General features: G+C 46.7%; 1 protein-coding gene across 3 annotated transcripts in view; it reads left to right on the forward strand.

Annotated features, from left to right (window-relative positions):
• Positions 1-27,092, forward strand: part of SENP6 (SUMO specific peptidase 6) — a 586,019-nt gene that overhangs the window by 548,501 nt on the left and 10,426 nt on the right. For all 3 annotated transcript variants that reach the window (XM_086926520.1, XM_086926518.1, XM_086926519.1), the window contains one exon: positions 19,813-19,963. In XM_086926520.1, coding sequence (XP_086782646.1) covers positions 19,813-19,963 — 151 coding nt within the window. The remainder of the gene's footprint in view (positions 1-19,812; positions 19,964-27,092) is intronic.

Consider the following 27,092-nt stretch of genomic DNA (forward strand, 5'->3'; position numbering starts at 1 on the left):
TTAACCACTGAAATAGTCTTTGTGCTACTCCATCGCCTCATTCTAGACCAACCTCCTGCACTTTAACACAAATGAAAAAGTCTAATAGTACAGTTTCTGTACTAGTACTTTTCGTAGGTCCTCTGTTAAGTCCTGAACCCAGCGCCTGAGAATACTCAATCCTAGGAATAGTGCTAGGCCCACGTTATTATCAGTCACAAAAGATTTTGGATGTGTGTCATGCAGTGGTAGATGTGGACCAGGTCTCCACGAAGTGTGATTTTCTGCTCGAAATCAGGGAAGATGGACTACTACACATGGACTCATCCCATGTACTAAAGATGGCACAATCAGTGTCACAGAGTGACTTTGTGAAGGAAAAGATAAAAACGATGTGTAAAGACATTGGGAATACGTTTAGGTCTTAGACAAACACCACGGAGAGATACAGCTGGTATGCAGTGGTGTGGTTAAAACCCTTGATTATTTACCTTGCAGAACAAAGTTATTAGAAGATCTGGTGGATACAGCTCAAACACAATTGTGAAGAATTCAGAAATTCTGTAGTTATATTTAAATGATTGAAACATGCCTGTAAAACTAGGGGCAATAGAAAATTAGGCCAATGAGAATAATAATTGAAGACTGACGATTTCTGAAGGGGCGAAGCGAAATGATATAAAATGTTCTGTGATAAAGCTACTCACAGAGAGAGTATTCTGAAGAACTGTGACTTATTGAATTTGGAACAAGGAACCCTAAAGGTTCGTTACAACCCTTTTATAGTAAACCCAAAAAGTAGGAAAACGTGAATAATTATTGTGAACTGCACAATAAAAACACATTTTTCCTGTGACATTGAAAGCCAAGACACTGCAACCCGAAGACATGTATTTTTAAATTCAATTGGATGTTTGTAGAGCCACCATTGAGCGACTTTCAGACCTGGACTATTGTGTGTTTCAAGACTTTCCTGGTATTACATAAATGTTGCATACAAACTAGGCCTAATTGTATGCAAACATGATGGACACTTGTTCTTTACAGTATGTATGTGTAAGGCCTAGAGAACTAATAAATGGTAATGCTAGCAGTGTGCACAACATTGCCCTATTCTTTCAGATGCAGATTAACATTAATTATGCTTACAAAAATAACAAACATAGCAGAAGCATTTTCCCCATTCTCCATCCTGAGGAGTATGTGTAGTAATGGTACAGCAAAAGTATACTGCCTCGCACAGAACAAGCATGTGTCGAAACAAGAAGCCGGATTCGTTCAGTTGCTTCCTTCAAAGCTCATCTTTAACAGAAGCGTTGTTCATGTGTTGGAGTGGAGATATAAGAGGTTGGATAGAAGCTCCCCTCTCCGTAGAGAATGGGAGAAAGGTATAAAGAAACCCAGAAATTTGGGAAGGGAAGACATGGATACGAATTGATAGAGAGCACACTCCAAAGATCCATTATCCAACTGCAGGCCTGACAGCTTTCTTTAGTTTGCAGGAAAAGTTACATGATTTTGCTTAAAATAGGGAGATTAATAATAGCTGAGCCAATACAATAACCATAAGGCTTACACTATACACATTCGTTTTTACAGTTTATAAGACTATACCATTGAAAAAGGGGCCAAGATTGGTTATGAACGGGTTAACCCTCAGAAAAAGTTATAGATATCTAAAGAATTGGTCCTGTGATGCTCTCAGGATACCGTACTGCAGTACTCTTCTACTCAAGTTCAACAAGCATTTGCAATGCAATAGGTCAGTGAGAGCCATTGGTATTGTAAATGACATTTTTTTTTACTGTGTTGGCTTTGAAAATATATAAATTAATAGCATTGTTATTCACAAAGCCAATAGCTTACACTTACCTAATGCGAGTCCTATTGGCTATGGCAATGCTTGTTGGTAGCAAGCAAGGACAGTGTTGTGGTGGTGCTGAGTAATGATGTGGTTAGGCTGAGTAATGTAGTGGTGTATTAGTGATGTAGTGGTGTATTAGTGATGTAGTGGTGTATTAGAGTGTTGTGGTGCTGTCCCAGAGTGATGTGGTGCTGTCCCAGAGTGATGTGGTGCTGTCCCAGAGTGATGTGGTGCTGCCCCAGAGTGATGTGGTGCTGCCCCAGAGTGATGTGGTGCTGCCCCAGAGTGATGTGGTGCTGCCCCAGAGTGATGTGGTGCTGCCCCAGAGTGATGTGGTGCTGCCCCAGAGTGATGTGGTGCTGCCCCAGAGTGATGTGGTGCTGCCCCAGAGTGATGTGGTGCTGCCCCCGAGTGACGTGGTGCTGCCCCCGAGTGACGTGATGCTGCCCCCGAGTGACGTGGTGCTGCCCCCGAGTGACGTGGTGCTGCCCCCGAGTGACGTGGTGGCGTCCCCGAGTGACGTGGTGGCGTCCCCGAGTGACGTGGTGGCGTCCCCGAGTGACGTGGTGGCGTCCCCGAGTGACGTGGTGGCGTCCCCGAGTGACGTGGTGGCGTCCCCGAGTGACGTGGTGGCGTTCCCGAGTGACGGTGATGTATCGGTGGTGGTTCTGGTACTGGTATTGGTGGTGGTGGTGCTGGTGGTACTGATATTGGTGGTGGTGGTGGTGATGGTGGTACTGATATTGGTGGTGGTGGTGGTGATGGTGGTACTGATATTGGTGGTGGTGGTGGTGATGGTGGTACTGATATTGGTGGTGGTGGTGGTGATGGTGGTATTGCTGGTGGTACTGGTGGTGGTGGTTGTGGTCTTGGTGGTGGTGATTGTGGTACAGGTGTTATTGGTGGTACCAGTGGGGTTGGTGGTGGTGGTACTGGTGATACTGGTACTGTTGGTGGTATTGGTACTGCTGGTACTGGTGGTGGTGGTGGTACTGGTGGCGGTAATGGTACAAATAAGTTACAAAAACAACGAAGGGGGGCGTGGCCAAGATGGCGGAGTAGTAGGACGCGACCTCAGCGAGCACCTCCGACCCAGGCCCCTGAGCTCCTTATTTATTGCTGATCTCCCCCCACCGTCGCTAGCTGGCGGAGGCGGGTGCAGTGGAGAACTGGTGGACCTTGCTGGGAGAGAAATCTGCGCGCCAGAAGGCATTTTTGGCGGACTGTGGAAGCCGAGCCGCGACCTTCGAAAGTTGCGGCCCGACCGAAAGTGCAGTTGGGTCCGCCCTGTGAGCGAACTCGAGCCTGGGGCGCTGTGCGGAGGCCGCTGGCGCGACCTAGAGGGGAGCGGGGACCAGCTCGGGTCTACCCCCTACTGCAGTGCGGAGCTGCCGACTGTGGCGACCGGAGCGGTGAGAAGTTGGGGCCACGCCGAGACGACCGACCAATTTACGGCCGTGGATGGGACCGGGGCCGAGGATTTCGGAGGCCTTGTCGGCCTGGCTCGGGGCACGAGATCATCCCACCCATTGCCGCCGGACAGACAGTGGTGGGTGCCTAGTGGTGCAACTCAGGCCCAGAGGAATCTCAGGAGCCTTTTGAAGCGTCCGCCGTGGGGACCTGGTGGCTCCCCTGTCAAGTACGGCCTGGGGCTTGAGAGGCAGCGTGCTACGGAGCGGGGACGCCATTTTGACTTGGAAGCTGTACCCCGTCTGCCTAGCACTGAGGTGGAGTAAACACGGAGCGGTGGAGAACGGGTGCTGGACTGCACTACAGGGGCGGCCCCTTCGGTCAGGGCGGTCACACAGTGGGTAGCTACGTGGTGTTGTGAACGCTGCTATCGCTGGCTAACTTGAACACTCTTATTCGGCGCCCAAAATGGCCGGTAACAGGGGGAACAGGAAGGGTGACCGCACCCTGCCGGAGATGCTGAACAGGAGCAATGCTCGACAGGATCGTGGACAGCCCTCCCCCAGTCAGTCTAGCAGTTCACAGGGGGCGAGTGGAGGGGAGCCACCAGTGACTAGGTCATTCCTTGAGTCGCTCTTTAGCTCTCTACGGGATGACTTCCAGACTCTCAAGCAGGAAGTAGCGGGGGAGGTACGAGAGGTCCGGAGAGAGGTTGATGGCCTAGGAGAAAGGGTCTCATCAGTGGAGGAAGCGGGACATGCCCAAGACGAGGAACTCACACAGCTTCAGCAAGAAGCGATTAGGCTCCGAGACCAGCAAATCGATCTACAGTCTCATGTGGAGGACCTCGAGAACCGTTCCCGGAGTAACAACATCAGGGTCCGGGGCGTTCCGCTCGGAGAAGAAGGGGAAGAGGTGGCCGCCTATTTGCAAGATCTGTTTCGAGAAGTCCTGGGTGAGCCGACAGACTTCACTCTCAGGATCGATAGGGCTCATAGAGTGGGCCCACGACGTAGAGCCCCGGCACCTCCCCCCGATCTTCTGGCTTTCCTGCCGGACTATCCCCTGAAGGAAAGGATTCTGAGGGTAGCTCGCACTAAGCCCTCCTTGGAGTTCAGAGGCCACAGGGTGGCCCTCAAGATCTTTCGGTGGTCACCCTGCAGAAACGCAAGTCTTTTAAGATTGTGACTGATTTCTTGCGGGAGCATGACATTCAATATTCTTGTATTCTTGGGGCCACCCTTTCCGTATTATCTTCCGCTGGAACGGAATACTGCATCAGCTGCGCTCCCTCCAGGACACCTGTACTGTGTTGGGCATCACGGCGACTGACGAAGATGGGCCCACTCCACGTCGTCGCCGGATCACCAGGGATGGCTGGCAATCGATCCCTGGCCGCAGGTCTTCGACCTCTTCGGTGAGACCGGACTCGCCTACCATCCGGGCTGAGATGGATAATGCTGTGCGGGAGGTCGCTAGAGAAACAGCGACAGAGGAGGTTGCTTTGACCGCCTAAGAATTCTCTGGGGGGAGATCGACATCGCTTCTTCTTTTTTGAGCTGCAGGTTTGGGGGCCTGGGGGAGTGGGGGGGGGGGGGGAGCGGGGGTGGTGTTGTGGCTGGATGTCCACTTTCGAGACTTTCCCATAGGCTTGCCTTTTTGGGCCGGCCTGGACAATGGTTTCCTTGACTCTATTTTTGGAGGGACAGGGACCGTGTTTGGGGTTTGGAAGGGGTTGTTTTGGGGTGTTGGGGTACCGGGAGGGTTCGTGGGAGTTGGGTGTGGGGAATGAGGTTGTCCAGTGCGCTTTATTAGGAAATGTTGCTTTGCCTGAGTTTCTCCATTCTGCTTTGCTTTGTGGCGAGGGGTTGGTGCATGGGGAGGGGGTCTGTGAGGTTGGCGGGTCTATGACTGGGGAATTGGTCGCACTGGGGATGGTGGTTGATACTAGGCCGCGCTGCGCAAGGGGGAGAGGCGTTGCATACTGTTGGTGGGGGCCCGACTTGCTGTTTGAGTTTGAAGGGGTATGCTCACCCGCGGTATTCACCATGCAGGACACTTGCGCCTTTACACACATTTCTTCCTATTCCTCCTCATTCCTTTAAAATTGTGACCCTGAATGTCAGGGGTCTGAACAATCCCGTCAATCGGCGAGCGGTGCTTTCCTTGTTGGAGAACACCCAAGCAGATATATGTCTCCTTCAGGAAACCCACCTATTGCCACAGGACACACATAGGCTACTCCTGTAAATTCCCGACGCAGTTCTTCTCTTCAGGTCCAACCAAGACAGCCGGGGTAGCGATTCTAGTGGCTCGACACTTCAGGGGAGAGCACATCCATAAATTCGCAGAAATTAAAGGGAGGATGTTGGCACATAGGTTTCGGGTGGGGGGCATGATCTTCACGATAGGCTCTCTTTATAGCCCTAATGACAAACAGGAGCGGTTCTTGCAGTCTGCGGTGGAAGAGATTTCAGCCTCGCCGGATAGGCATGTTATCCTCGGGGCCGACCTTAACATGGTCTTTGATTCGGTGATCGATAGATCGGCTCAGCGCTCCCCGCAGGTCGGGGAATTCTCAGCTGGTTGCAAGGCGCGACTTGCGGAGGTGGACCTCCAGGACCTCTGGCGTCATAAGCACCCCGCGGATAGGGATTACTCATACTACTCCCACGCGCACAAGACTTATGCGAGGCTTGATCACCTCCTGGTCACCTCCCCGGTGCAGGCCCTATCGACTACCGTAGACATGGGGGTTATTTCCCTGTCGGATCACGCCCCTGTTGAGGCGTCCTTTTGCTTGCCGCCATCTGCCGCCCCGGCGGGGGTCTGGCGCCTCCGGGACACTCTGCTCCACAGGAAAACGGTGACGGACCGTATTGAGCAGGTACTTCGTGAATATTTAGCACACAACTACAACACAGATACTACCAGAGCCACCCAGTGGGCAGCTTTGAAGGCGGTCCTCCGAGGAGAGTTCATATCGATCTCTGCGGCCGACAATAGGGAACGCAGGATAAAGAGGGATGAGCTTACTGACAGGGTCCGGGAATTGGAGCTGATTTACCGCAGAACTGGGGCCCCGAGGATTTGGCGGCAGCTTAAAGAAGCGAGGAAACTTCTTACCGCCTTAGATATGGACAGGGCGGAATATGCGGCCCTTCGACTGCGCCATGCGTTTTACACTGGGGGGGGGGTCGCTGTGGCAAACTATTGGCCAATAGACTCCGGGCCACTAGGCAGAGCCAGCTGGTGAAGGAACTCTCTGATCCCATGGGCGGAATAGTGACGGATGACGCCAGTATCTCGGACGCGTTCCGGGAGTTCTACGGCAACCTCTATGCGGGGGACCCGCCGGACGTGCCGGCTATGTCCTCCTACCTAGACTCGATCACTTTGCCCTCCTTGGACCCGCTACAGGCGGTCCACCTAAACAGGGACATTAGCATAGAGGAAGTAGTGACGGCCATTGCCAGGCTCAAGCATGGCAAAGCACCAGGCCCAGATGGCTACTCGGCCCTTTTCTACAAGACGTTCTGCGGATCGTTAGCCCCAATCCTCGCCCGCCTTTACAATTCCTTCGCGGAACCTGGAGCCATCCCGCCTGATCTCTTGAGGGCCTCCGTGACTGTAATCCCCAAACCAGGGAAAGACCCCAAACACTGCGGCTCTTATAGGCCGATATCTCTTTTAAACGTCGACCTGAAGCTTTATACTGGGATCCTGGCAAGCCGGTTGGCGCTGCATCTGCCCGGCCTTATTGATCCGGATCAGGCGGGCTTTGTTCCGGGACGGCAGACGGTGGATAATACAAAACGGGTGGTCCACCTGCTGGAGAAGGCGTCCCGGATCCCGGGAGAGAGGATGATGCTCACAGTTGACGCCGAAAAAGCGTTCGACCGCGTGCACTGGCCCTTCATGGAACAAGTACTGGTGAAGGCGGGTATTGGAGAACGGTTTCGCTCTATGATCCTCAACTGCTATAAAGAACCATCAGCGGTGGTCCGAGTTAATGGCCATACTTCCGCAGCCTTCCCCATTGAGAGAGGCACAAGGCAGGGCTGTCCGCTCTCACCCTTGCTCTTCGCTCTCTACATGGAGCTGCTCGCTCAGCGGGTGCGGACTCGACCGGCTGTGGAGGGGATACGGATGGGTGGCTTTACCCATGCGGTTAGTCTCTACGCTGATGATGTCATCTTCACATTGGCTACACCCCAGACATCACTTCCGGCCTGTATGGAAGAACTGGCGGCGTTCGGCACGGTCTCGGGCTTTAAATTAAATCTGGGGAAGTCGGTGGCCTTGGATATATCCCTGGCGCCTGACACCAAGGCGTACTTGCAGAACAGGTTCCCGCTACTTTGGTCCTCGGAGGCGATACCGTATTTAGGGATTCAGATTGCCCCTACGTTGCCAGCCATGGTCTCGGCCAACTACTTGGCCTTGGGTACCAAGATCAAGGCCGAGCTAGGTCGCTGGAATCGCGGCATCCTTTCCTGGTTGGGTAGAATTGCTGCCGTCAAGATGACTATCTTGCCACAAGTGCTCTACTCCAGGGCTCTGCCGCTGCTGCCGCCGAAGGGGTGGATACAGCAATTGCAGTCAGACATAGCCCGTTTCATTTGGCAGGGGAAAAAGCCTAGGCTACGCAGATCCCTTTCTCTTTTGTCTCCTGGCGCTGGAGGCTTGGGCATTCCCGACTTCCGGAAATACTTTCAGGCGACACAGTTGAGGTACTTGGTCGAATGGTGCAGGTGGGAGTCGGATAAGCATTGGCTTTTCCAAGACCAAGCGGTGGCGGGGCGGCCTCTGCAGGAGATACCGTTCCAGCACCGGACTCATCGGCCTAAGAATCTTTATGCATCCTTCATTACTAGGGTACCTCTGCGGGTTTGGGATGCGACCTACCTTAGGTACGACCTCACCACGTTTCCTTCGCCCCTTTCGCCGCTAGTGGATATTCCGGCCTTCACCCCCGGGATGGAGAAAGGAGCTTTCACACATTGGCGGCAGGCAGGATGCAGAGCTTTATGTCACATGTATGGCCCGAGTGTATCATCCCGTTCACACAGTTTCGGCAGGAATTCTCATTCCCTGAAACGGAGAGACACCGTTACATGCAAGTTCGGCATTGGGCCCTTCAGCCACAGGTGCGGGAGGTGGCGGATAGGATGCTCTCACCGTGTGAGAGATGGCTGTTGTCCCGTACATCGGACTCGAAACTAATCTCGGACCTGTATACGTTTTTGCAATTACCCTCCACACACTTCCACAATCCAGGGAGGGTTAGATGGGAACGGGAGCTTGGGAGGACACTGAGCCCCAAGGAATGGGACCACATATCTTATAGGGCGCGCCACTCAGCCTATCATATGGGCCTCACAGATACCTTTACTAAAGTGTCCACTTATTGGTATTATACACCTGAGCGGATTCATGAGTTCGACCATAGTAAGACGGACACGTGCTGGCGGGGGTGCGGACATCGGGGTACACTCACGCATATTCTCTGTGACTGTCCTCTCTTAACTGACTACTGGAAGGAGGTGCTGGATGAAATTGACTCATTTCGGCATAGAGCTCCCACGCTTCCCGGCATATACCCTGCTGGGACTCCCAAATGCCCTAATGTATCCCCTCAAGTCCAGAAGAGGTAGACAGATCGCCATTGCACTCGGCTCTGCTGTTCAGAATATCTTGATACATTGGCGTACAGACACAGTACCCACAATAACGGGCTGGCTCCACAGACTTTGGCACGTATTGGGGATGGAGAAATTGTCTTTGGTTGTGGCTGGGGATGTAACGCAATTTAATGAACTGTGGCAACCATTTCACTCTTTGCTGATCACAGAGTTCAGGGAGCTCACTTGCCCGAGGTACCTCCGCCTCCTACGGCTTACGATCCCACCAGCGCCAGATCAGTGAGAGGGATGATATCCTCCTTCCCAATTACCTATTGCCTCCGGAGATAAGCTGTATGTTAAGTAGCGCACTGGACAGTGGGGGGGGGGGGGGGGGGCGGGGCGGGGGGGGGAGTTGGGGGGGGCATCGGGACGTTGGGGGGGGGGGAATGTTTGGGTTCAAATGTTGTGACATGCCGGACTTTTGCTTCTTTTCATTTGCTGATCTTATATGGCTGTATAGAAGTTTGGATGTGTCACACTGAATGAATAAAATACTTTAAACATAAAAACAACGAAGGCTTTCTGGTACGAACAATAAAGTAGTTTATTTTATACTGGCAAAGTTGTAACGTAATGAAAAAGTTGGCGAACTTAAAGTTTACAGGGAGCCAGTCTGACGTATAGCGCTGTCTCACCAAAAAGTACACAAACGAGTGGCTATGTACAATGGTGATATACGTTTGGGCTGAGATTACGTTATATATAATTGCAAAAAAGCAACAGCAAAAAAAACATAAAAAACGTGTTCTGTAAAATTTTTGTTTTCCTTCTACAGTAACGTTAAAAACCGAAAGCCTGATTGGCACCCGTTGCAGCACTTGCTTTGACCCGGCTCATTTAAAGCCGGTTAAGTAAAGTGTAGTGCTAATAATGTTTAGGGCGAGTGGAAAGCGGGGGATAGGGTAGAGAGGGCTGAATCCTTTGCATGGTTATGTTACGCGCCAGGTTAGCAGCAAGTGTTTGTATATTTTTTGCAAAACCAAACACGCATATGTAACAGAAGTGACATGACAGATAGGGGTGCCTCACGAAAAAGAACACCCACGAGTGGCTATGTACAACAGTACTATGCATTAGGGCAGAGATTCCACTATACATAATTGCATAAAAGCCAAAACACATTTAAATCTTAATGTGTTGTAAACTAAAAGTTTTGTTTTCCTCCTACAGTAACGTTTAATACAGAAAGCATTATTAGCACCCGTTGCAGCACCTGGTTCACTTAAAGCCGGTTAAGTAAAGTGTACTGATTACAGGGATGTGGAATTCCTATAGCCCGACTCCCAGGACATATTGTTTGGGGTCAAGGGCAACAAGTTTTCATGGGTATTTTGTCCTTGGGACAAGTAGGCCCAAACCCCTGCAGCACAAACACTTTTGCTGCCAGTTTGCAGTACAACATTATGGATCAGGCACTGTCTGCAGTTAAGGTAATATTTTTGTCCATATGTTAATGCTGTTCAAACTTGTATTTATGGTTCATTAATTGAAAGCCTTTATTATTAAGGTGAGCACTCCAAGTAAATGTTGTAAGCTCTGACTGCACTACTGACAGTGGTTCCAGTATAAAAAGTGTACACGTGTTTTCAAAGATTAGCAATATGAGGCTATGTTTAATGCTCCCAGAATGCTCTCTGATTTGATGCAAATATTTGCCGAAGCTTGAAAGCAAGATGGATGATACTTTGCTTTCAAACTAAAATGTTCCTAAAAAAATGAAAGCAGGAAAAAAACCATTTAGCTAAACTACTGTAAAATTGCAGGTACAATTTCTTTGCAGCATCATTTAGTAACATGCGTTGATGCATGCTAGTATTTCCCAAACATATTCATAATGGAAAATCAGTGTAACCACTTTCAATAAGATTATGGGGAAAAAATAAACAAGCATTGGCAAAGCGAGTAGGTCTGAAATTGGTAGTCAGCTTTTTAGTTTTGTCAATGTGTGCATTGTTTTGGCATGGTTTTTGTAAAACCTTATTGGTGTGGGAGCTGCCGGGCCCTCACCATTATAACAAACATTGACAAAAGCAAAAATGTCTTTTGGTCTTAAAAAGCACACACTGTCACAAATGTTACTGGCACTGAACAAAACTACTTTGTGTGCCAATATACTCCTTGTGAAAGAGCAGAATGCGGTCACTGTGAAGCCAGCCGATACAGAGAGAGAAAGAATTTTAGCAAATGCAAAGGGTCATGGTCAACACCAGAAAAAACTAGGGGCCCAATTTTTAAACGAAGTCTCAACAAGTGCACCAATGGTATATGTCCTTGCATTAAGTGCAGCTATACGGCTTTCGTGAATTCCCAAGAATTTACAGAAGTAGGACAAGATATATATACTAGAAAATATTTGTGAACTGCATTTTAGCATGAGCATTTGCATGTGTAGATTTGCTCATGCAAAATCTGAGTGTTTGCAAGCTCACTTTCCTTCCGACCACTTTTTTCCCAACTCTGGAAGAAGGTGTACATCTGGGATTGTCAAGAGTAAATTTCCAACATTTCTCAGTATGGGAAAAGATAAGAGAAGAGTTGTTGAAAACCCTTAAAACATGCAAGTTAGTAGGTTTGCACAGACTTAAAAGGGCATTTGAATCCTGGAACTATTGCTTACCACTATCTTCAGCCCCAATATGTAGATCTGCGGAAATGTGGCAACATAAGGGAATTGCAAATATTTAAACATTACTATGGTATGAGCCCTGAAATAATCAGAGAGGCTATATCAGAACTCTTATACAATGAGATTGCTACCATAATTTGTCGCTGCACTACACAGCACCAAAGGGGCAAGTGGATTTTGTTACAGGACAAGTAGATTTATGAAGCAACCTGCCCCATGGACAAGTAGAGATTTTATTAAATTCCACACCCCTGCTGATTATAATGTTATGGGCGATAAAAACGCGGTACAAATTCCTCCACTACAGTGTTCTAATAACCAAATAAATGCCAAGGCAAACATTACAGATCTGAGCAAGCGTGCTCAAAACACTGCAATAATAAAAAACAAACTTATAACGAGGTAAAAATGATGCCCACGTCACTGTTGTAATCATTTATTGATCTGGATGGAGCACAGTAGAAGTAAACTGTAATTTCTGCCCCGGCATTTTGTATATTTACAAGACTGTAGCAGGAGTCATTTTTACCGTGTTATAACTTTCATGTTTATTATTAACGTGTTTGCTGTAAAAGTCCTCTGCTACAGTGTTCTAATAACCAAAAAAATGCCAAGGCAAACATTACAGTTCTGAGACAGCGTGCTCAAAACACGGCATTAACAACGAGTGACTATGTACAACGGTGCAAAACATTAGAACTGACATTCCGCTACATATATTTGCATAAAAGGTAAAATACATTAAAATTGTATTCTGCTGTACAGTAAAAATTTTGTGTTCTCCCTACAGTAACATTCAAAACAACAGAAAGCATTATTAATAATGTTCAGGGCGAGTGGAAAGCGGGGGTGGGCTGAATCCGTTGCAGCCAAACGGCGTTACGTGCCTAATTAGCAGCAAGTGTTTGAATTTTTTTGGGAAAAACAAACAAGCATTTATAAGAAAAGTCAAATGAAACATACAATCAGCCATAACTATTGACTTTGTTGAATGGTTGCATTGCACTAATAAGTTTAAGAAGCTAAGGATTTACAGTTCCAACAATAAAGGACTTTATTTTATAGGGGCAAAGTTGTAACGTAAAGAAAAAGTTGCCGAATTCAAAATGTACAGGGAGCGTGTCTGAAGTATAGCGCTGCCTCATGAAAAAGAACACCCACAAATGGCTATGAACAACTGTGCAATACATTAGGGCTTACATTCCACTATATATAAATGCAATAAAAGCAAAACATATGTAAATCTTAATGTGCTGTAAAATAAAATGTTTGTTTTCCTCCAATACTAACGTTTAAAATGTAAAGCATTATTAGCATCCGTTGCAGCACCCGCTTGGACCCAGCTCACTTAAAGCCGATTAAGTAAAGTGTAGTGATAATGTTTAGGGCGATAAAAACGCTGTACAAAGTCCTCCGCTACAGTGTTCTAATAACCAAAAAAATGCCAAGGCAAACATTACGGTTCTTAGCCAGCGTGCTCAAAACACTGCAATAATAAAAAACAAACTTATAACGAGGTAAAAATGATGCCCACGTCACTGTTGTCATTATTTATTGATCTGGATGGAGCACAGTAGCTGTAAACTAATTTCTGGCCCGGCATTTTGTATATTTACAAGGCTGTAGCAGGAGTCATTTTTACCGCGTTATAAGTTTCATCTTTATTATTAACGTGTTTGCGGTAAAACGTCCTCCGCTATGCAATAATAAAAAACAAACTTATAACGTGGAAAAAATTCCGCCCGCGTCACTGTTGAAATCATTTATTGCTCTGTTTAAAGCACAGGGGCTGCAAACTATAATTTCTGACCCGGCGTACTATATAAATACAAGTCTGTAGCAGGAAACATTTTTACTGCATTAAACACTCACGCTACAATGTTGTTATACAAACAAAATGCCGGGGAACACATAACAGTTCGAAACCAATAATAAACATCAAACTTAGACCCCGTTTAGACCCGGCTCACTTAAAGCCGGTTAAGTAAAGTATAATGATAATAATTTTTGGGCGAGTGGAAAGCGGGAGGGGGCGGGGGGGCTGAATCCTTTTTACGGTGCTTTGTGTATATATTCTAAATGTCACTAAGCAAAACACTAAAACAAAAAAAGAAACAAACAATGTGTAGAGGCCCTCAAGTTAACCTACTAAATATTTCCTAATCGTACAAAAGGCTAAAGTGTTCCATTTTAAATCGCGGTTTTGAGTGGCCAAAAGCAGACCGAAAGTCTGTGATCATGTGATGTTTTGGAGTGAAAATCAACACTTTAGAAAAGAAACAAGGACAGGCTAATGAAGCCCTAACAAGTAGATAAGGACAGATTGAAACCTATTCGTAGGCAGCATCTGTGGAATGCAAAACAAGCACAGCAGGCTGGCAAAGTTGTGTTCACACCGAGGCACGCCAACAACTATTTAAAAAAAAAATTTGATTAATTACAAAAACTCTTTAACCAAATTTATTTAGACATTTTATACAATTCTGGCCTGGCCCTTGACTGGTTGGTCTCTTACCTTGGTAACCAGGTAGTAGCCTTGCCGCCTTACCGCTCGGACATGAGGCGGGTGGGGCAGGGCGTACCGCAAGGGTCGGCCATCCGCCCTATTCTATTCAATCTATATCTCCGTCCCCTGGTCAGTTTAATTCCTTTGGCATTGCGGTCATCAACTATGCGGACGACACGCAACTTACCTTCTCGTTTAAGGGTAGGGATGCCGTGTCTCAGGAGACCTATCACCGCTGCATGTCAGCTTCTGCAGAATAGCTGAGTCTGAATTCACTGCAATTTAATAGTTCAAAAACCGAGGTATTGCATTGCTCCTCGGATCGTATCCCAAGTCCCTTGCCACCGGAATTTTGGCCTCCTTCCTTCCAGGGCACGGGGGCAGCAGCATTCTCCACCCGAAACTTGGGGGTGCTGTTTGAATCCAATCTACAGCTTGACGCGTTTGTCAACAAAACCGTGGCAACGTGCATGCTGCTGCTCCGAACATTGCGGAAGATTCTATCTTTCCTCCCGGCTCACGCCCGCCCAGAGGTAGTGCGTAGTATCATCTTATGCAGGCTTGATTACTGCAACGCGCTACTTTTGGGCGCGCCTGCTGCCCTAGTGGGTAAACTGCAGCGAGTGCAGAACATGGCGGCTAAGATGGCCCTTTCCAGACGACTTCTTGATTCATCCTCTTTGGCGCTCATGGACCTCCATTGGCTGCCTATTTCCTGGCGCATTGATTTTAAAGCACTATGTCTTGTCTTCAGGGCCCTTCATGGCCAGGGACCTTCCTCTCTGCAGATGATGATCTCCTGGTACGTCCCTACTAGATCTCTCCACTCCTCCTTGCATGCTTGGTGGTAATCCCTAAAATCCTAAGAACACGGATGGGCGGGCGCTCCTTTAGGTTCACTGCAGCCAAGCTATGGAATGCTTTACCCTTGTCCTTGAGAAGTAAAGAGGACCTCTCCAACCTGGGAAAAAGGTGTTTTCAGACCTTTTCTAAGGAGGTGTAAAGTTATAAGGCAGCATAAAGTTACGTATGGCTGACCAAGTCAAGCGCCAGGATACCCTATGGGTGACAGTTTAGCGCTATATAAATATGCCATACAATACAATACAATACAAACAAAAAAGCATATGTAACAAAAGTGAAATGACACACAATCAGCCAAAATTATTGGATTTGTCAATGGTTGCTGTTGCACAAATCAGTTAAAAAACAACTAAGGCTTTCCTGTACGAGCATTAAAGTTGTTTATTTTATACTGGTTTTTTTTCAGGTCTGCTGTGCCACGTTTGTTTGCGGCAGCTAACCTGCCAAACTTAGCACGGGAAAGGAAATGCGTGCTCACCTCCCCCAAATGGCTCTGAGTAATTAGGTTAGACGGAATGTAACGTTAGAAATGTATGGCACAGAACCCCATGCATGTCGTCCTTGACATCCTGTATGTATTCCGTGTTCACGAAACAACCATTGGCAAAATGGAGAGTATTGTGTGCAAGGTCAAAACAAGAAAAGAAAGGGGGATATGGAGACGGGAAGAAAGACGAGGATGAGAGAAAAGAGGAAAAGTAGGAGGCAGAGAGGGAGAACAAGCTCTCGGCATTACGTGGAGGGGGGGTAGCGGTATGAGTGCTTGTTCACAAGAGCGAGGCCAGCAAGTTCGGGGGCACATTCCTTTGAAGTCTGATGGGGACATCAAAAGAAGGGTGGGAGGGAACGAGCAGACCTTGCAGAGCATGTGAATGGGAAGAGCTCGGCATTGCTGGGGCGGGGAGCGGGAGGCATTCCTTTGAAGTCTTGACAGGGGAGCAAATGGCAAGCGCGTGCCCGGCGCACATGCACTGTACATAATCCGCATTCCAAAGCCCTCTTGGTAGGCTTTCCTGGAGCACGTCTATATCTCTCGCATAGCGATTGCTTACGCAATTGCTAGGTAAAACCTAAAAACTTCATCTGTCAGTGGAGCACTTTCTCAGGTTGGCCAATAGAAAAACGATCTGGCTGCAACGTCTGAGACAATGTTGCAGCTGCCATTATGAGACTTGGGGACTCAGTCCCATAGTTCTGTGAAACACAAATATGAAGGTTCTCAGGGGGTAGTTAGGGAAGGCACCTGTCAGACCCACAGGGCCATGTGCTGCGAGGAGGTTGGACCATATGGACTTCCTCCCCAGTAATAAATACAATTTAAAAAGCCAATTTTTTCGCTGGTAAGGCAGTCCTACAGTGAGACCCAGCGAGGCTCATAAAGTATAGCAGTAGTATCCCAGTTCTCGCAATGATTAATAAAAATGTTTTTTAAAAGCCATGCCAAAGGCTGTGTGCATCATGGATTAACCTTGAAGTGTTCACAGTTTTACTATGTTGTATATGACTATAGCCTCTTTACTTCCAACTTTATTTTTTTTTCAAGTTTATGGATCAATGCGAATAGCCTTGTTATCAATGATGTGCTCAATAAATCATCAGTGGTTTCATTTAACATGTCATGAGTGATGTAATATGTGAGTTTATAAACAGTGTATGACAGGAACTCAGGTTTCATAGTTCAGTAAACTATGGCAAATTTAGGTGGTTTTTCATTGTTGTGTGTGAGTATATTGGGTAGGGATTAGAATATTGAAATAAAGGAAGTAGCGATGTGTGAAGTAAAATGCTTTGAGTTTTCCTAATGTTCAATTTGTTATCTATCATGAATTACCCAAAAAATTTTCATCATTCGGATACTTATATATGCATAACATACATACTAAGTAATCTCGTATTGTAAACCGGGTCGGATTGGGATCACAATTCGGCCCGGGCACTGACAAAAAAGTGGCCCACATTCAAGAGGCGTGGCCCACATTCAAGGGGCGTGGCCCACATTCAAGGGGCGTGCCCTTTCATGAAACACCATTTGCACAGACAATGAATGAAAGTGGGAGGATACTGTTCTTGCACACGACACAGGGCCAAGGTGACAATGGCCTACATGCTGAGCAACTAAAAAAAAATAGCAAGGCCCCTTTTTGTCACAAAATTATTCCAGCCCTCCAGCACAGGAGCACCTGAAAAGCAGCGAAGCCCCTGCTATTACTAACCTACTCAGCCCTCCCCAGACCTTCAGCTCAGGAGCACATGAACAGAGGTAAGGCCCCTGCAATTAGTAAATTAATCAACCCTCCAGGCCTTGGGAAAATGTCCTGGCAGGGGAGCACAAAACACAGCTTTCTGGGTCATCCAAGGTAGCCAGGTAGCCAGGGGGAGGCTGAGGTGAAGCTGGTGCATGGGAAGTGCCTTCCCAGTGTGTTCTGGCAGTTTGAGTATTTACCATTTACTGTAGTATTACCCTTGTACCTGTGTATGGTACCCTTTTGTAACTTGCACACGTCACTTTTCTCTTGTAACACACTGTTTGCTACCTCTCACTTTTGTTTGCTTTAGATACTTGCACAAGTGCCACCATTGCCTACATAACGTTTGTTCTTGTGCTGGAGTGTCTGCCATTAATTGCAGTATTATACCTCTACTTGTATTTTGTACGCTTTTGTAACCTGCACACGTATCACTTTTTCCTCCTGTAATGTATCGTTTGCTCCTCTTGTATTTTGGTTGCTCACTATTGTCACTTTTGCCTCATGTACCTTAACGTCTGCTTTTGTAAATTGTCCACTTATAATTTTCTCCTCATGTATTATTGCTGTTCATAGTGTGAAGCGCTCTGACACCTTCGGGTAAAGTCCGCGCTATATAAAATCGCATAAATAAATAAATAAATAAAACAAAAGAATTCCAAACATCACCAGGCCCCCACAGCAAGACCCATTCTTCCTCGCCCACTATGCCCTGAATGTGAAGGGCTGTGGGCGAGGTGTTAAGACTAGCACCGTTTCTGGGCTGCATGGGCGCCAGGGGGCCGAGGTGCAAATGGCTCAAAGGCCTGAGAAACACCTGGCCCCCAGGGAGGCCGATTATTGCAAACAATCACTCCTCCCCAGCCCAGCTTCAGCTTGATTGCTTGGCAGGGTAGGGGTGAAGGAGAGCCCACAGCTGACAATCGCTGTCTGGCCGCACAGCGAGGCTGCTTTCATTTTCTCAGTCTCTGTTTCCGTGCACTCTATGGGCCGGTTTTTCTCCCCTTTCCTAGTCCACTTTCTGTGGACTGGGACAGGGGAGAAAAAAACGGCGCACTGAGGCACTGGCCCTTCGGCCCATTCCCGAATGCCCGCCATGCCAATCCGCACCTGATTGTTAATATCAATAGCTAGGGGTTTACGGTTTCCAGTGGATCACCACTGTGTAGTTATTGCTGGGACTGGATTTCCATAGTAAATTGGAGTTTTGGTTTGCTAATAACTTTTACGCCTCTGACTAATCTTCACAAAACTTTCCATATTAGGTTAATCCGCCTCCACTCCATCCTGGTAAGTTTTGGGGCGATCTATCAAGAAGTGGTTCAAAAAAGGTTGGAGAGGGAAGGGGGTATCAAAACGCATTTTTCATGGACACATTGAACAGCGATACATCCAAAACGACAGAACTGAATCTGTTAGCAAGCTTGATTTTGAACCAGAAAGAGTTCTTGTTGTGATTTGGTGTAAACCCCTACTGCAAAATGTGCGAGGAGTGTGTTGCTGTAGATACAGATGCTTTGCATAAGTCCGCCATCTAGTGTTGGGCTTGGATAATTACACATTGTTTTTGTTAAAAAGTTTTACGAGTCATGAGTATGTGTTGTCTCTACTTTTTATTTGCAAGGAGTGCTTCGTTAATGTTATGGTGTTATAAGGGAGTAGGCTGGGAATATTGAATCCAGAATTTTGGGTGGTCACAATAATGTGACCACAATATCTAGGGACAAAATATCGAAAGGTAAGTTTGTATACATTTTCTGAGCCCTACTCCACATATGCTTACCTTGGTGTTATATGTATCTTTAGGGTATGTAGATGTGGTGTTAAGAATAGTACATCCTAACCTTCCTCTGTCTACTTTAATCTGTTTGTTATTTTTTCCCTTGATACTGTGGTCATACTGTTGTGCCCCATTGATATTTCAAATTATAGATTTCCTACTGCAATCTGGCATACATCCCTCAAAAAGAATCGAGGCTGTCTGGCAACTTTATGGAAGCTGCTATTACCTTAAAGAAACAGTGCATGTTTTTAGCTTTACTTTGCATTTCAACTACGTTTTTCCTCTAAGCAAATTTACGGTTTTGATCATGGGGGTTAATTGAACTGCACCATGGGGAGAGAGGGTGCAAAAAAATGTGTATGTGTAAAATTGTGAACTCCGGATCAAATACACTGCATATGCAATGAAAATGCCTAATCTCCCCTTTTAAATGTGCTTCCTATTCTATGGATTTTAAGTGTTCTGGGATCTGGGATCCCCACATGCAGGCAAGAATGTTCTATGTTCCTGACAACGAAGATGTAGAATTAGCATTAAAATAAAGTAAAATGTAATGCTTTTCTTTTTGTCATATTGACAGTTGCTTTCCGAATTTTCACATGGGGAAAACCTTTATTAAGCTTGTAATAACAAGGCATTCTAAACATTTTAAAACATATGTCCTCTTTACTTCCAAGGTGGATTCTATTGGTGAATGAAGAATGAACTCTAGATTGCTTTGAACTTAATGTATGTGTAGCGTTTTGCAATTTGGATAACCATATATTGTCTTTTAACTTCATCTTCAACTGTGACTTAGACAATCATGTAAAAATATAGCTATTAATCTTATACCTGTTGATTACAGATATTTAGAAGTAGAATGGGAAGTCAGGAAAGGGAGTAAAAGGAGTTTTTCGAAAGACGTCATGAAAGGATCAAATCCAAGAGTGCCTCAGCAGAACAACTTCAGTGACTGTGGTGTGTATATACTGCAGTACGTAGAAAGTTTTTTTGAGGTAAGTTAACAACCTCTGTTACGGTGAACCTAAACACTAAATAACTGTTTGTATCCTCAACACAGTATTCAAGTGATTCATAATTCAATTTTGTACAAATGACTAGAATTTACCATCAACCATAATTGTTTCTTTAAACTAATTAACTCAAAACGTACTTATATAAACCTATTGCCCCAACAAAAATAAACTGGTATAAATGCAGTAGGTTACACTGAAGTTCTGTGGAAGAGATGACTAACTTTGAGAATTGTGATTTGCCAATTTCTTTTTTTACTGTTTAAGATATCATCTGATCTTCTCCATCATCATGGAGATTATCTTGAGGGCACAGTCAATGTAAATAAAGAGAATGCTTTGTAACCAACCTTATCCCAACCCTCAGTGATGGATATTAGGCAGTCATTTGGGACACGTTACTACATGATTGGAATTTGGCAGTAGATTACCTCTCTTTTGCTCTGAATGTTTGACCCAAATAAAGTTGTTTGAAGAGTATGTTGGAGTGGGTTTGGTTGGTCATGTGAGAGTTGGTTGATATTATTTATTTGCAGTTCAGGTTCCCTTTTAAAGAAACTGTGAATGTTTCTCAAAAATGGACGTTAACCTCTCTCAACAGCCTGCATATGCTTTTCTACCAGTCATCCGTTGTCACAGCCACAGGCCTGTCCTTCCTGGGTCTATAACTCTCTTTCTCAGAGAACCAGCAACTTTCCAACAACACTCCTGGGGTCAACTAACTCCGGTACCACTCTGTTTGTCATATTATGGTCTTCGGTGCTGCATGGTTGCAGTGGTAGCGACTTGAAGACTTCGGGCTACCGACTTTCCCCAAAAGACTACTTGAGCAGTTGTATCACTGTGCTGCACACAGGAGGCCAGTCAGCTGGCCCTTGCAGTTCTTTTGGCTTGACTGGGCTCTGGATACAGCTTCTTCTTGAGCAGGACACGCCAGGCACATTCCCTCTCTTTGCTACCCAGCAGATGCAGTCTTCGTCAGTGCATCCTCTCTTTGCTGGCTCTTGGTACAGCAAGGCAGTCCTTTTTCTGTCCTTCTTCCAAGTCTGTCGAGATCTGAGGTCTGGTTGCCCCCTTTATGCTCAAAAAGTGCCCTCAGAGCAGAATTTGGTTGATAACCAATGGGCTACCAGGCTCCCTCCCACCTGGTGACCACTTCCTGTGGAGTGCGGCATATAGCTAAGGCCAGGATGTACCATTCTGCCCATTCCCAAAAGGATGAGACCCCTTTCAATGTTCAGACCTCACTAGCCCACCCCAGGTTTGTTGCTACCCGAGGGATGCACTCCCCCGGTAAAATCAGTTTGGCAACTGGTTTCTCCTCTCTGCTTCCTGTACCAGCCGATCTACCTCAACAGTGGGGCAGCCTTCCTTCCTGGTGTTACACATCTGCCTTTCAAAGGCGGCTTCACTTTGAACCCTACCTTTTGGGGTTAAAACCAGAGTAGCTTCCTACAGGAGAGAGGCAGCACAATCCTGGCCTGAAATCCCTCATTGGTCTCCTTCCTGAGAGTCATCGGCACGTCTGTCCAGGAGGTCAGAAAGCTGTCTAGTGCAGCAAGCCCCATGTGTGCCGGGAAGTCACAGGAGTTTGAAAGGCAACAGTGTGGCAGCTTTTTTAAAGCTGCACACTGCAACGCAACAAGTTACATTAATTTCCACTTAGGCTAGAAGTCGGGCTTAATGTAATGAGGTGTTTGAGAACTTGTAGTGCCTACTTTGGTCGTACTGTTATGGAGTTAGCAGAGCTGAGGGGTCAAATTTTAACCCTGTGTTCGCTGATTGGGTGACCAAGTTTTTCCATAGTAAAAACAGTTGTTTTCTGTGTTTGCACATCAGTATGTTCAAAGTACTGGTCCTGAGTACCCTTCGAACAAACGTGCCCTGGGCACCAGGGTATAATTTTTTAGCAACTTCACAGGTAAGTTAGCCATTTCCAATTGGGTGCAGCAAATTTGCCATGCACTTAGGGGCCAGGGCACTGCACGGAGTTCTGGTTAGCAGGCCTCAATGCACTTTCCGAGTCAAAAAAATTTGAGCGTCCGTCAAAACACTATGGGGTGACTATTCAAAAAGAGGCATTTCCCTCCAAGACAAAAGGTGATGGGTGACTAACCTTTTTCATGGTGATGCTCATCATTTCAGTGGAAGAACCTGTTATGGCCATCTGCATTGACGTGGTCGGTCCCAGGTCTGCCTTCTAATGTAAAGTCCATCCCATGTAGGGAAATGGACCATCTTAACAATTTGGTGTTCTCTCCTCTCATCTGCTTTAGCCATTTGAGGGTCTGTGGTCAGTTTGAACTTTGAAGCGAGTCCCAACCAGGTAGGTTCTTTGCTTCTTCAAGGACCAAACCACAGAAAAGGCTTCCCTCTTAATGACACTCCAACGCCGCTCCATAGGAAGGAGTCGCTCCCTGATGAAGGCAACTTGCTTATCCTGACCCAGATCATTCACCTGTGACAATACTGCACCTATCCCATATTCAGAGGCATCTGTCTACACAATAAACTCTTAACTGAAGCCTTCAAGATAGGTCTTGAGCGCAGTGCTTCCTTGAGAGTGTCAAAGGCCTTTTGACACTACTCAGTCTAGATAACTTTTCTGGGATGCTTTTTGTAGGCCAAGTAAATTAACGTTGCCATTATGGTACCATAACGCTTCACAAATCTTCTATAGTACCAAGCCAGGCCTAAGAGGGCTCTTACCTTGATCTGGGTCTTAGGAAACTCCCAAGTCGGTACGGTCTGGATCTTGAGCTGGAGAGGTTGACCACGGCCTCCACAAACTTGTTGGTCCAGGTACACAACAGAGCCCTGCCCTATTTGGCACTTACTTGCCTTGACAGTCAGGCCTGCCTGCTGCAATGCCTGAAGCACTTCTTTGAGACTAACCAGGTGATCTTCTCAGGTGGCACTAAATACAGCTATATCCTCAGATAAGCTGCACTGAAAATATCTACTGCTGACAGTACCCTATTCACCAACCTCTGGATGGTGGCATGAGCATTCTTCAACCCAAAAGGCATCACTTTGAATTGAAAGTTGCCTTCAGGTGTGGAGAAAGCAGAACACTTCTTGGTTCCTCGAGTGAGGGCATTCTGCCAATAACCTGATGTCCGCTCTAAGGTGCTCAGATACTTAACTGCCCCTGACTTGTCAATGAGCTCATCAGCTCCTAGAATTCGGTGGGCATCAGTCTTGGTTACTTACTTTAAGGCCTCTGTAGTCCACACAGAACCTCTTCTCTGGTTCCCTCCCTTTGGGGTTAGGTTCGAGCACCTGTACCACTTGACAGACCCATGGACTAAAGGAGGGCTCAATCATTCCCAGCTCCAGCATTTTGTCAACCTGAGCATTGATGCTGGCCTTGGACTGGTCAGGCAATCTGTAAATGTTACTTTTGACAGGCAAGTTGTCACTGGTGTGCACATCTTGGGTACACCATGTTGTCAGACCTGAGAAAACAGTCCAGCGAACTGCTTCAGCATGTGATAGCAGTCCATTTGTTGCTGGTCTGCCTGTGAAGCAGAGAGATCTACTCACACCACATTTTCATCTTGGGCCTTAGTAGATAGGAGATCTGAGAGATGGTCACTCTCTTCTTCCTTGCCCCCATCTGTTGCCATTAACATGGGGATGTCTGCCCCTTCATGGTGTAGTTTGAACCTATTTACATGGATCACCCTGTGAAGGTTCTATGGAGTACCCAAATAGGTGTTTTCCCCCTTCTTCTCTAAAAGGGAGTAGCGCTCAGTCCACTTGTCCTGTAAGGCCCCAGGTGCCACAGGCTGTAAGACTCAAAGTAGTTGTCCTGGTTGGAAACCATTATGGACAACTTTTGGTCATATCAGTGCTTGACAAGCTCCTGGCTTGCCACTAAATTTCTGTTTGCCCTTTCGTCCATTCAGCCATTCTGGAGTGAAGGCCAAGTACATAGTCCACTATGTCCTGCTTAAGTTCTTTGAGGGGTCTCTCCCATCCTTTCTTAAACAATCTGAGTGGAACTGGTACAGGGCATCCAAAGAGCAGCCCAAAGGGACTAAAGCCAACTCCTTTTTGATGGACCTCTCTGGATGCAAAGAGTAGGCATGGGAGGAGAGTGTCCCATCTCCTCCTGAATTTTTCGGGCAAACCCATGATCGTGCCTTTTATAGTTTTGTTGTATCTCTCAACTAAACCACTACCCTGGGGCTCTGATATGGGGTGCTGAACTTGTAAGTCCTCCCACGTTTTTCCAACATTGCCTTCAGATAGGCGGACAGGAAATGTGTGCCCCTATCTTAAATAACCTTCTTAAGGAACTCAACCATGGTGAATATTCCAAGGAGGGGTGTAGCCACTGCAATGGCAGTCCAAAGGGGAATGGCATCAGAATATATATAGTAGCATGGTCTACTACCACTAGGATAAACCTTTTTCCTGGAGGTGTGGGTGGGTCTAGGTGATCAATATTAACTATCCCTACTCTCTCTGAGGGTGTCCCAACCACTGGTAGTGCTATAAGGGGAGCCTTTGGTTTGCCTCCTTTCTTGCCACTGGCTTCGCAGGTCACACAGGAGCAACAACACTCCTTGCCCTTTTCATACATCTGGTAGAAGTGGTTGGCCAGCCTTTCCCAGGTCTTGGTCTCCCCAGGTGCCCAGCCAAGGGATATCATAGGCCAGGTTAAAGAGAAACTCGCTGTACTATCAAGGAACCACCAGTCTCCTGGATGCCACTAGTTTCGGGTCCATTGGCTCACTACACAGGAACCCTCCTCCCAGTATACCTTATCAGAACCACTGGTATTTCCTTGTGCCTTTTTGACAGCTAACTGTCGCTGATCCTCTAGGGTGGGACCGGTCCTTTGTCCATTGCTCAGGTTCTCAATGTTGTCCCCACCCAGGGACAATAAGGGGGCCTTGGTGTACCCTTTGGGATCTCTATGGGTAACTTCCCATTCAAATCCCTACACCCGCCAACCGTTTGGACTGGCCCTGATAGGTGCCTTTTTTGGTGCACATTACAACCTCTCTTTTGTGCACGGGCTAGTTACAGTCAAAGCACACCCCTACCTTCAAGGAGTCAAACTTCTTTACCTAATACCCTTCCCCTTTGATTAGGATACAGCTCAGGACTCCCCCCTCACTCCCTACTGGCAACGTTTGGGGACTCTGATGGGGCCTAACCACTTTATTCTGGTCACGACTCTGGTTCTTACCCACTCATCAGCTATTTTGCCCATTTCCGTGGGGCTAGACAGCTTAGAGTCCACTAGATGCTGGTGCAACTTCTCTGAATGACAGTTTGTTCAAATATGCTCCTTAACCAACAGACTCTAGAGCCCTTCAAATGTATCCACTTTGTTGCTTTTAATCATCTGTCTACTGCCTTAACTGAGGTGTCAATGACGTCGACCTATGTTTGTCTATTGCCTTTCTGGAAGGATCCAAGCTTCAACCTATACTCTTCTAAAGTTAACCCAACATGCTCAACAAGGCCTGCCTTCATATGGGTGTAAGATTCAACGAACTCCTACTCTAGTGTGGGTAGCCTATCTATACCAGCCCATGGTACTAACTCCCACAGAGGTGCTTTCCCAGTGTTGTGTCCCTACCTTCCTCGTCTTGAGAGCTCTCATATGCGAGACCAGCCACTTGTCAGTGTCCTCCCTTGGAACATAACTGGGGATCCTCACCATCAGCACCTCTAGTTCTGCTGCAACAATCTGATCTGGGCTTCAAGCCTAGCCTGGCCCTCCTTACCTCTGGGGCCAACCTTCTCTCAGTCGGAGCTATTGTATTCTCAAATTCCAGAGCTGCTATACTCTTCTGTAGGGACCTCTGGTTGTGTTCGGAGCCAGCAGGCTGTGGGCCCTGGGGACCCTCCTGGACCCTCTAAGAAGGGGTAGATTTCTTCCAGCTCCACTCCACAGGCTGTGATTATCCTGAACCTCCTCTTCATCCTCACTACATTGCGGTAATTCCTTCCTCAGTCATAGAGGTACCCCGTGAGCCTCCTCCAGGCTCTCGGGCCTTAATCAAAGCATGTTTCTTGGCTTTAGCACCCATGATAATTTTTCTCTCTTCACAAAAGAGCCTCGGATCATCGTTCTTGTATGAGCACAGTGTTGCCAAGTCGAGCTCCATGTCTTTTTGGCCAAAAAGTGGCTCCTGGGCTTTGTTAAAAAACGTATGGAAACTTTTTCCTCCTCTATTTGGACTTGTAAAAAAACGTTGCCAAACTTTTTCAAACGCTCCTCCACTCCTTGGGGAAGTTTATGCACTCTTTGGAAACAGTACTCTGGAGTTCCACAATGGCCACAGAATATACTTTTTGGGAGCAATAACTTCTTTTCTAGGTGTCTACCTATGCGGATTCTCAGAGGTCTTGACTTCAACAACTGTATGGTACTGCTAAACACAAGTTCTAGATCCCACCGCTAGGCACCAATGTGAGGAAATGGGATGTATTATATGGTGTGGTTGTGCGACCTAACGTATCATACCAACCCCTTTGGGTCAAGGTTTTGTCTGTACAACCCTAAGCTCAACCCTGGGTAGCTGTGGCACTGAGCAGCAAGGCTTACACACAGGAACAAGTGTTTAGCTTTTAAACTGCACCCAAACAATTGAAGAAGAAATTACCATGACTCTCAAGAAATTAGATGCTAATTTATAAAAAAAAAAAATAGACTACCTTTATAAGAATTAAGACAATAGACTGAAAAAGATCCACTGGAGGGTTCCAGAGATATAGATTTTACATGCAATAATAAATCACAGCAATTTCACTCAAACACGAACAAGCCTTGGCAAAGTCAACGAACTGGACACTTAAAAAGGTTTTCAAAGAAAACTTGGGCTCAAGCAGTTGGTTAGAAGTACTTAGGGTGACCAACTCCACCAGAAAGCTATTCAGGGGAAACCAATGAGGCCCTCAAGTACAGTTACCTTCGCGAAGAAGCAGTCATTCAGCAGTTCCAGGCACTTTTCCATGTTGCAGTGGTTTCCTATGGAGCAGTCCTGATGCAAAGGAATGAAGGATTTTAAAGATGCTCCACGGATGCTGCGAATGTAACATGGTCAACAGGAGTCTTACTGCAAGTATTCCTCGGTCCATGAAGATG

The sequence above is a fragment of the Lissotriton vulgaris genome, chromosome 6, assembly GCF_964263255.1.
Source record: "Lissotriton vulgaris chromosome 6, aLisVul1.2, whole genome shotgun sequence".
Lineage (NCBI taxonomy): Eukaryota > Metazoa > Chordata > Amphibia > Caudata > Salamandridae > Lissotriton > Lissotriton vulgaris.